The 12,026-nt window shown below is 43.6% G+C and overlaps 1 protein-coding gene across 1 annotated transcript in view; it reads right to left on the bottom strand.

Annotated features, from left to right (window-relative positions):
• Window positions 1–11,623, bottom strand: part of LOC126298087 (inverted formin-2-like) — a 150,953-nt gene extending 139,330 nt beyond the window's left edge. Inside the window, exons 1-2 of the mRNA XM_049989404.1 lie at window positions 11,472–11,623; window positions 7,735–7,967 (exon numbers count right to left, since the gene is read on the bottom strand). Coding sequence (XP_049845361.1) covers window positions 7,735–7,967; window positions 11,472–11,623 — 385 coding nt within the window. The remainder of the gene's footprint in view (window positions 1–7,734; window positions 7,968–11,471) is intronic.
• Between the last annotated feature and the right edge of the window lie 403 nt (window positions 11,624–12,026).

The raw sequence follows: 12,026 nt of genomic DNA, 5'->3' as shown, positions 1-12,026 counted from the left end.
GGATAGGATGTTTGACTGCTGTGTACGGACTCAGGAGGAACTGGCCGCTGTTCGCGAACAGCTGAACGTGTTGATGGCCGCGGTCAGCCGTCTTCAGGCTGCTGCCTCGGAGTGTAGCGGCAGTGGGGAGTCTGGTGCGTCGCAAGGTACACCCCAGGTGTTACATGCTTCACCCACTGTCCCTGCTGTCGAGACATCTTCGCGGGTACCGGGCGCGTTTGGGGCACCCTCTCCCCAAGGGGAGTGGAGGGTTCAGCGGCGTTCGCGGCGCACGAGGCGGAGAGTAAATGTGGAGGCTGGCCGTGTGGCATCGCCCGCTCTGCCTGTGAGTGGACATGTGGCTGCTCCTTCAGCAAGGTCCGAGCAGGCACACGGGGGGATGGGTTTATTAGTTATTGGGAGCTCCAACGTTAGGCGGGTGATGGAGCCCCTTAGGGAAATAGCCGAAAGGTCGGGGAAGAGGGCCAGTGTTCACTCTGTCTGCTTGCCGGGGGGTCTCATCCGAGATGTGGAGGAGGCCCTACCGGCGGTGATAGAGAGCACTGGGTGCACCCGACTGCTAATTGTTGCTCATGTCGGCACCAATGACTCCTGCCGTCTGGGTTCAGAGGTCTTCCTCAGTTCGTTCAGGTGGTTGGCGGAGTTGGGGAAGGCGGAAAGCCTCGCCTTCGGGGTGGTATCAGAGCTAACTATTTGTAGTATCGTTCCCAGAACCGATCGCGGTCCTCTGGTTTGGAGCCGAGTGGAAGGCTTAAACCAGAGGCTCAGACGATTCTGCGGAGAGCTGGGGTGCAAATTTCTCGACCTCCGCTATCGGGTGGAGAAATGTAGGGTCCCCCTGAATATGTGAGGCGTGCACTACACGCCGGAAGTGGCTACAAGGGTAGCGGAGTACGTGTGGAGTGCACATGGGGTTTTTTTAGGTTAGAGTATTTGCTTCCTAGGCCCGACAAGACGCCTCCTGAGACGCGGCAAGGTAGGAGTAGGCAAAATGCAACCGTGAATAATAATATTAATGTGCTGATAGTAAACTGCAGGAGCGTCTATAGAAAGGTCCCAGAACTGCTCTCATTAATAAACGGTCACAACGCCCATATAGTACTAGGGACAGAAAGTTGGCTGAAACCAGACTTAAACGGTAATGAAATCCTAAACTCAGATTGGAATGTATACCGCAGAGATAGGCTGGACAGTGAAGGGGGAGGCGTGTATATAGCGATACGAAGTGCAATAGTATCGAATGAAATTGACGGAGATCCGAATTGTCAAATGATTTGAATGAAGGTCACGGTTAAAGCAGGCTCAGACATGGTAATTGGATGTGTCTATAGGCCTCCTGGCTCAGCAGCTGTTGTGGCTCAGCACCTGAAGAATAATTTGGAAAATATTTCCAGTAGATTTCCCCACCATGTTATAGTTCTGGGTGGAGATTTTAACTTGCCGGATATAGACTGGGAGACTCAAATGTTCATAACGGGTGGAAGGGACAAAGAATCCAGTGAAATATTTTTAAGTGCTATATCTGAAAACTACCTTGAGCAGTTAAACAGAGAACCGACTCGTGGCGATAACATATTAGACCTTCTGGTGACAAACAGACCCGAACTATTTAAATCATTTAATACAGAACAGGGAATCAGCGATCATAAAGCGGTCACTGCATCGATGATTTCAGCCGTAAATAGAAATATTAAAAAAGGTAGGAAGATTTTTCTGTTTAGCAAAAGTGACAAAAAGCAGATTACAAAGTACCTGATGGCTCAACATAAAAGTTTTGTCTCAAGTACAGATAGTGTTGAGGATCAGTGGACAATGTTCAAAACCATCGTACAATATGCATTAGATGAGTATGTGCCAAGCAAGATTGTAAGAGATGGAGAAGAGCCACCGTGGTACAACAACCGCGTTAGAAAACTGCTGAGGAAGCAAAGGGAACTTCACAGCAAACATAAACATAGCCAAAGCCTTGCAGACAAACAAAAATTACGCGAAGCGAAATATAGTGTGAGGAGGGCTATGCGAGAGGCGTTCAATGAATTCGAAAGTAAAGTTCTATGTACTGACTTGGCAGAAAATCCTAAGAAATTCTGGTCCTTTGTCAAACGGTAGGTGGATCAAAACAAAATGTCCAGACACTGTGACCAAAATGGTACTGAAACAGAGGATGACAGACTAAAGGCCGAAATTCTAAATGTCTTCTTCCAAAGCTGTTTCACAGAGGAAGACTGCACTGTACTTCCTTCTCTAGATTGTCACAAAGTTGACAAAATGGTAGATATCGAAATAGACGACAGAGGGATAGAGAAACAATTAAAATCGCTCAAAAGAGGAAAGGCCGCTGGTCCTGATGGATACCAGTTCGATTTTACACAGAGTACGCGATGTAACTTGCCCCCCTTCTTGCAGCGGTGTACCGTAGGTCTCTAGAAGAATGAAGCGTTCCAAAGGATTGGAAAAGGGCACAGGTCATCCCCGTTTTCAAGAAGGGACGTCGAACAGATGTGCAGAACTATAGACCTATATCTCTAACGTCGATCAGTTGTAGAATTTTGCAACATGTATTATGTTCGAGTATAATGTCTTTTCTGGAGACTAGAAATCTACTCTGTAGGAATCAGCATGGGTTTCGAAAAAGACGGTCGTGTGAAACCCAGCTCGCGCTATTCGTCCACGAGACTCAGACGGCCATAGACACGGGTACACAGGTACATGCTGTGTTTCTTGACTTCCGCAAGGCGTTTGACACAGTTCCCAACAGTCGTTTAATGAACAAAGTAAGAGCATACGAACTATGAGACAAATTGTGTGATTGGATTGAGGAGTTCCTAGATAACAGAACGCAGTATGTCATTCTCAATGGAGAGAATTCCGAAGAAAGAGTGATTTCAGGTGTGCCGCAGGGGAGTGTCATAGGACCGTTGCTATTCACAATATAAATAAATGACCTGGTGGATGACATCGGAAGTTCCCTGAGGCTTTTTGCAGATGATGCTGTGGTGTATCGAGAGGTTGCAACAATGGAAAATTGTACTGAAATGCAGGAGGATCTGCAGCGAATTGACGCATGGTGCAGGGAATGGCAATTGAATCTCAATGTAGAAAAGTGTAATGTGCTGCGAATACATAGAAAGATAGATCCCTTATCATTTAGCTACAAAATAGCAGGTCAGCAAATGGAAGCAGTTAATTCCATAAATTATCTGGGAGTAAGCATTAGGAGTGATTTAAAATGGAATGATCATATAAAGTTGATCGTCGGTAAAGCAGATGCCAGACAGATTCATTGGAAAAATGCTAAGGAAATGCAATCCGAAAACAAAGGAAGTAGGTTACAGTACGCTTGTTCGCCCACTGCTTGAATACTGCTCAGCAGTGTGGGATCCGCATCAGATAGGATTGACAGAAGAGATAGAGAAGATCCAACGGAGAGCAGCGCGCTTCGTTACAGGATCATTTAGTAAACTCCAGTGGAAGACTCTGCAGGAGAGACGCTCAGTAGCTCGGTACGGGCTTTTGTTAAAGTTTCGAGAACATACCTTCATCGAAGAGTCAAGCAGTATATTGCTCCCTCCTACGTATATCTCGCGAAGAGGCCATGAGGATAAAATCAGAGAGATTAGAGCCCACACAGAACCATACCGACAATCCTTCTTTCCACGAACAATACGAGGCTGGAATAGAAGGGAGAACCGATAGAGGCACTCAGGGTACCCTCCGCCACACACCGTCAAGTGGCTTGCGGAGTATGGATGTAGATGTAGATGTAGAAAGCTGATGAAGACATTAATACAAAGATATATGTTTAGTTTGTTAAATTAATGTATGTGAAAGGTATTAATTTGAATATACTTAAATATATTTATCGTTCTTAAGAGCTAACGAGATAGATGCTTACATAGCGAAAGCTGAAGAACAACGGACGATACAAAACAGGAAGGCATCTCATAGCTGATTTCAGAAAAATGTAAAGGCCTCTGTGTTCTTTATTATCACAGGAAGTCTTACATGTACTAATTACCATTTGTGGACTGTCTGGTACAGACATATTTTATAAACATAAAGAAAGAAAAATTTTCTTGGTGTCTTACATTTGCCTACGATGCATTTGACTGTGATACTGGCTGTTACATGAGTAGCATTTAAGTCGTTTACAACAAATTTACAATACTGTTGTATACACGAAATAACAATACACAGTTCGACATGTTTTTAGCAAACGGTTTGACAAATCATTTTCTTTGACATGGGAGATATTTGTACAAGATGCATTAACTTAAAATTTGAGAGGTATCATTGTTCTGAGATTAAGGGGTTAAGTCAGTTTAGTGACGTGTCTGCACATGGCAGTTGATGAAACCACAACTGAAGTGACGTCGCAGTTGGCTTGTATGATGTCAATCTGTTGGTGACTACCTGCTTAAAGCGAGCTCTGATTGTGCAGAAGAGATGGGCATCGCGGCGCGGCCCGCGAGCTGCGGCCGCACTGGCGTACAGCAGTCTCGGGCCTAGCAAGTCCCTGACGTCACCCGAAGGGCCGGGCAATGCTGTCGCCAGAGAACCTGTATGCCACGCACTCAGCAGAGTTTCGTATGGAGACCCAGCCCAGGGCCCGCGGCCTACCTGCTAGTTCGTGACGTCACTGCACCAGGGCCTTGCACAAGCATTGCCGTGCTGCGGCCTACGGGCTGTTGATATTATTGACAGCAGTTGCGAGCCACGGGCTACGAGCGGTGAGTAAAGCAGTGTTTAGTGCGGTCTTGGGAGTTCTTCATTTTTGTCGTAACGCACAAAATGAGCATGGAAACTCAACGCGGTTTGCAGAAGAAGGAGTGCATGCTAAGAAATAGGGAAGTAGAAGAAAATTAATCAGTGATGACTAGAGAACCGTACAGCATGAAGCGAATCTTAAAAGTTCAGTTTGGACCGTGTTAAAGTCTGCTTTGAATTGCGTAGTAAAAACTTTCATTTGGTTTCCTGTTCGCTGTGCAGTGATATTTACTCTCATAATGAAGGGTCAAGTGGCACTTCACACATTTCTCGTCATCCGTGCGTTTCTAATAAACAAGCGTCTTATGTGGACGAGAAAACGACTTCCTAAACCTGCTCGGGAGATAATTTTCGATAAATGCGTGGCTATATGAGCACATGACATAAGGTCGTACGGAACTATAAGAGATAATGGTCTTACGGATCTTGTTCAGACGTTAATTGACACTGCAAAGACCATTATGTCTCACATCACCACTGTGTCGCCGTACATGGCAGAAAGTGTTTAAAGGCTGTGACATATAATTATGCCTGAGGTAATTCCTCATACAACAAAAGGTGGATACTCAGCAACTACTGACATGTGGACATCCAGTGCGAGAAGGAAACAATTATCTGACATGTACTGTATCCTGTTTCATTGACCGGACTCTGAGATCTCGCATTTTGTTTACAACTTAGTTTCCAGATGAACAAAAAACGGGCGGTAACATTCTAAGAGAATTGTTTAGACGATTTATGTCTATTGGTTTCCATTATAAAAGACATGGAGCAATATACTGATCAAGGTACTAACACTATCGCTACACTGCGTGATTATTCACGATTGAATTTTTCCCGCTATATGTTAAATAGAGAGCAAGGAAATATTTTTATGTGGAGTATATATGCGTCAATTGTCAATACGTTTTGATTGCAGCGAAAGAACGCGTCACTTACGTAAAGGAATGTTGTCTTCTTAATGCTCTTGATAGATCACCGAGCCAATCTAACGATACTCTCCCGAATATGCAGCTGACAATGTTAGAATGTATTTGTGCGAAGAGCTCTCTGAGAAGGGAGAAATAGAACGAAATGATGGAACTGATTTCATGCTGATGAAAGAACTTTTTACGGTATGTATGCTATTCTGTTATTCTAATTCTTATAAGCAATCGTTTATTTTATAGCTTTTGAAACATAAGTGTTTTTGTAGCTCTTAAAAGTGACGTCCAAGGAATTAGAACTAAAAAAATAACCTACACTGCACCTTCTGCAGACATGGACGATGACAATGTTAAAGCAATTGAGCCAGGCGCCCCAGGACAGAGAGACTTCTGAAATCGGACTTTTACATAAACGCCTCAAATTATACTTAGATGAGAAGCTATTCGTCCAGAGACACTGTGAGGTAGCAACATTCCTCTGGAAACTATTCGACATTTAAAAATGATATCTGAAGATAAGAGGCGTTAAGTCATGTAAATGATTTCTCTTTACTGCATCTCCAATCGTCTTTTCTCTTTGTTCTCGCTAGTGGGTTTGAACGGAACTGACTTAGCTTTCGATCTAGAAATAGTTATCTCAATGTATTCTGCTCTTCTGGAAGTTACAAAAATAACATTTAATGTTCTGAAATAGGAGAGACACTCATTCCTACATGTTCCTCCACAACTAGCAACACGTGAATCCTTGGGAATCCATGTTGCCCTAAATGAAAGTTTGAATTTTCGCCGTATATGCACTGAAATATTAATTTTGCTGTCCTCAGGCAAAAAGAAGAGAGGTGTAATGAGGCTGGGCATGTATTTCAGAGCCCCACCACATCAAAAAACAAATCTTGTTGAAGCACATAAATTCTGCTACTTCATCCGCTGGATTTCTAGTTGTACAAGTTGAAGATGGGAGTGAGACGTTTGGGTTGCCTACACTCGATGCCAGTCAACATCTGCACTGAATAGCAGAAATGTATACAAGGATAAATTTGTGAACAGAATTAAATATTTGGAGATGCAATAAACATTTTGAAGTTTACCGGTGACACTGCAGTTCTGTCAGAGACAGCAAAGAACTGGGAAGGGATTATAAGATACAGCTCAATGGAACTGAATAAAAGGTAATGGAACGTATTCGAATGAAACCTAGGAATACCAACGGATTTTCCATAACGTGTACTACAAAAGGGGGGCGTAATATATGACCAACACAAAGATATACTGATTTCGTTAATTTTCGTTCTCTTTTACGCACAACATACTTTTTAAAGATATATTTATGTGTAAGAAGGGTCCTAAATCTTAAAATTTGAATATGACACCTGTTCTGAACATTCACATCCACTGACAATACCTAAATTTTAGCGTTTCGTTATACTGAAAAATTTAAAACAATTGCAGAATGTGGTAGAATAAATCTCTAAAAATCACAAATATTTTTTTTTCAAAATTTTAAAATATAATGTACAGTCGTGCTTAAAATAATCCGAACGACCTGAATTGCATTTCGCCTGATTCGCATGCAACCCACATAACGCAGCTGTCTAGCAGGTCCTCTAATCGCTGCTTGGTACAGTCATTTGACTATTGAGAATGTTTCCAACAAGTCACCACTAGAAAACACTGCTCTGTATCGCAATAACTCAAGATGTAAAGTAATACCACGATACTAGAAATATCAGGAAACTCCTTATCACAGACAAGACTGTCCTTAAGCGTGTAAGCTCACATTTATTGCAATAAATGACATACCTGAAACGTTACCACTCACATTATTACGTCAGATAGGTAATGCACGTAGTAGCATCACTAGAGCAGAGCACATGGAAAGACACTGTACGTGTCGTGGTACCATACGTTGCTAGGAAACTACACTCGCCAAGCACTGAGATTTCCTGTCCAGTAAGTGCAGTCAGCGTGGACTGTGAAGTATGATGCTGGAGTGAACCAAGCAAGTCATACGTCGATTTGTTCAGTAAAGAAACTTACGCACCAGTGTCCAGCTGCGTGTGAACAGAACGTCCACAAATGAGCAAAGTCACAAAAAGTTTACTCGCATCGCGCTGAATGCAAGAGGAAGTGTCTGGAAAAACTTGATTCACACGACCAGCTGTCAAAGAAAGTGAAGCAGAAGGCTTTGAATAAATGGCATTAACATCCATAGGCTGCTGTGAATCATGATTATGGCAGTTGCCGTTGCGGTGACGCCCGCGCGAGTGACGCGAACTGGAGACAATTGGTGAATTAGAGTTTCTCTTAATACACACAGTTTGCACATGTCCTTTCTTATTACAGAAATAACACAGTCCACGATGGGTGTCCACGATACCAGTTCAGACATGATTTCAGTTTCTTAGTGGGTCCCTGGTGTAAAATTTGTCTACTTGCGCGAGCGGCGGGGCGTGGCTGGCCGTGCTGGCGGGTGGGAGGGCACGTGTTGTGCCGCGCTAACAGTACTCACATTAGACGTCAAGTCGAACGTGGAAGTAGCCGTGTCTAATAAATCTTATCTGTCTAGCAAGTCCACTACTTACTGCAACGACGGGATTTTAAATCTGAGGATTTTTTCGCGGATGCGGTGATCCACCACATTCTGCGTAATAGCGTCTTCAATCGATACAGTCGAATATGAGAGTCCACACGAGTAATTAAAGTCAAAATCAGAAATTAGTCCCTGACGGCCTGCTATCCAAGCTTTATTCGACTCACTATAACCACGCCTGAGGCGAAAGAATTTGTAGTGTTCAGCTACCACATTTACACCATCACGAAAGTGGGAGTTCAAAGCGTCAATCACTTAATCGTAAGTTTTAGTTTCTGGGCAGTTGGTGGGAAACAATTTCACGAGCAGACGGTACAACACAACACCTGCATTGGCAATGAAAAAAGCAACGTGCTCTGTACCTGGTATGTTGCAAGCTGCCAAGTGTGCCTTGTGCTGTGTGATGTTTTCTGGCAAGCCTTAAACGTCTGGACTGAAGGAACAAAATGGCGGTACAGACGATGGCGTCGAAGGCGCCGCAGTAGCTGCAGTTTGTAGTGTGACCACTCCATTTATGGCAGCAAGCAGCTGCGTCATTTGCTGAGCCTGAAAACGTGCAAGATCGGATAGCAAAGCCTGTTCCTGTGGCGAAGCCAAGGTTTACGCAAATGAAAGTCTTAATAGCGAATGGTGGGAACACTTAAAGACAGTCACCTAGCCACACGGGCATTTCACAAAAAAGCTAACGTAGTACCGAGCAAAAAAGGAAATGAGAGAAGAGGAAAAAAAATTTAATTCCTGTTCGTCGCCAAGTTTTGTATCCCGCCTGCTCCTGTGAGTAGGAGCAGGAAAAGGTGAAAATCTCTCGGTACTGTTCTTAGAAGTGGTTTTACTCTGTCACAGTATTAACTGAATACACAACTTTGCACTGACGTGCATAACCTTAGACCCGTCGTAAGTAGTACATAGTCTCAATAGCAAGCCAAGTGTCCTGGCCCTCTGCTCTTGATCAATATGGGCAGAATCTGTCGCGGAACTCGTAGAACTCCACAGCACCGGCTATAGGGCGCTGTCGTCGGTGTCTGTCGTATTGCAAACTTAAGAACTTTCACCTACGCTTTGGCATCGCAGCTATCCATACCACAATCACAATTTTACTCAGCAGCGCCGAAAAATAGTGGTGGCGCTGCAGAACGAATAACTGATATGAAGATACTGAGTCGAACTGGAGAAAACAAGAAACCTATGGCACGACTTCGTTTCATAGAGCATATCCTGAGGCACCAAGGAATTGTCAGTTTGGTAATGGAGAGAAGTGTGAATATGTGGGTGTTGGGGAGAGGGGGGGTATTAAAATTGTAGAGGGAGACAAAGTCATGAATACAGTTAGCAGGTTCAAACTGATGCACATTGCAGTAGCTGTTCAGCGCTGAAGAGGCTTGCACAAAATACACTAACTTGGGGAGCTGCATCAAACCCGTCTTCAGACTGTAGGCCACAAGAACAAAATTGGGGAACGGGGTGGGAGGGAGAGGTAGGCTTCCGGTTCACAATTTTGCAAGTTCTTTACTGGGAGAACTCATAAATAAGGTAGATCTCGTGTAATGCAGCAACCTCGGCTGTTGACATGGCAAAAGACGTTTCTCTATTGCTCTAAATTAACGGCGCTGCTCATTCTCGTATGAGAAAAGCTATTTATCTCACACTATGGGCCCATGCAACGAACTAAGGAATTGGTTCTTGTATTATTTTGTTGTTGTAAACAGAAATGTCTCTGGTATGACGTTAAACGGCAACCACACACGGAGTGACCACAGTATAAGTGCTCCCCAGCCAGCAATAGCAACTTCCTTTCTGGCAGGTGGATGAGCAAGTGGAAGTTGTGAGCTGTAACTGTTACCTTGCCTGCTTGCGAAGGTGGAAGGAAGACAGAGAATGTAAAAAAAAGTTCTTATGTGGACGAGAAACTACTTATTAAACCAACTGAGGAGATAACTGTCGATAAATGCGTGGCTATGTGTGAACGAGACCTAAGGTCGTACGGAACTATAAGAGATGAAGGTCTTATGAATCTTGTTCAGACTTTAGTTGACACTGCAAAGATCATTATATCTCACCCCACAACTGTGTCACGGTACATGGCAGAAAGTGCTAAAAGCCTATGACATATATTTATGGTTCAAATGGCTCTGAGCACTATGGGACTTACCATCTTAGGTCATTAGTCCCCTAGGACTTAGAACTACTTAAACCTAACTAACCTAAGGACATCACACAACACCCAGCCATCAAGAGGCAGAGAAAATCCCTGACCCCTCCGGGAATCGAACCCAGGAACCCGGGCGTGGGAAGCGAGAACGCTATCGCACGACCACGAGATACGGGCCATATATTTATGCCTGAGGTAATTGCTCATATAACAGAAGGTGAATACTCAGCAACTACCGACATGTGGACATCCAGCGCGAGAAGAAACAATTATGTGCCATGTACTGTCTCCTGCTTCATTGACTGGACTCTCAGACATTGCATCTTATTTAAAACTCAGTTTCCAGATGAACCAAAAATCGGCGGTAACATTATAAGAGAATTGCTTAGACGATTTATGTCTCTTGGCATCCACCACTCTTCTTTCAAAGACATGCAGCATACGACTGATCAGGGTTCAACATTGTTGCACTGTATGATTATTCACGATTGAATTGTTCCAGCCATATGCTAAATACAGGGCTACGAAATAAATTTAATGGGGGGTATATATTCTTCAATTGTCCAGAAGCTCATGGTCATTTGACTGTGGCCAAAGAAGGTGTCACTTACGTAAAGAAAAGTGGTCTTCTTAATGCTTTTGTTACATCACTGAGCCATTCAAACTATACTCTCTGGAATAAGCAGCTGACAATGTTAGAATATCTTTGTGCAAGAAGCTATCTGAGAAGGGAGAAATAGCTCAAAACGAAGGAACTGATAATACGTTGATGAAAGTACTTTTTACGTTATGTATGCTATTCGATTACTGTAATTCTTATACGCAATCGTTTATTTTATAGATTTTAAAAAATAATGGTTTTTGTAGCTCTTCAAAGCGGCGTCCAAGGAATTAGAACTCTCGAATCACCTACACTGCACCTTCTGTAGACATGGACAATGACAATGTTGGAACAGAGCGTTCTTGCTTTGCAAATCACAGCTTGCAACCATGTAGGCCATTAGAAGAGTATTGACTGGATATGTAGTAACTGGTTCACCAACGCCTTTCTGCTGTGCCGTCGTTATGGCGGTGGCAGCCCCTTTCCTGGAGCACCAGGTGGGAATCTGCCAGTGGCATTGCTGCATCTGCTGCAATGGTGTTTGCTCGGCTCTGAGCTTGCCCACTCCCAAGGTCTTTTGAAACAGTCATGGCAACATCAAAATTTACACAGTAGCGCCGTTAAATAGTGGTAGCGCTGCAGATCGAAAAACTGATTAGAAGATACTGACTCGATCCGGGAAAACAAGAAACTTGCGGCACAACTTCATTTCATAGAGCGTATTCAGAAGAATCATGGAATTTTCAATTTGGTAGTGGAGATAAGTGTGTATATGTGGGTGTTGGCGAGGGTGGAGGTGTTAAATCTGTAATTAGCAGGTTCAAACTAATGTACTTGTATTAGCCGTGCAGCGCTGAAGAGGCTTGCACAGAATAAACTAGCTTGGGCACCTACATCAGTCCAGTCTTCAGACTGAAGACCACAACAACAACATCGGAAAGGGGGCAGAAGAAAGAACTAGGCTTCAGGTTCACAATTTTGCCAGTTCTTTAC

The sequence above is a fragment of the Schistocerca gregaria genome, chromosome X (assembly GCF_023897955.1).
Source record: "Schistocerca gregaria isolate iqSchGreg1 chromosome X, iqSchGreg1.2, whole genome shotgun sequence".
Lineage (NCBI taxonomy): Eukaryota > Metazoa > Arthropoda > Insecta > Orthoptera > Acrididae > Schistocerca > Schistocerca gregaria.
The sequence above is the reverse complement of the archived record's forward strand: the minus strand, read 5'-3'. Positions and strand labels throughout refer to the sequence as shown.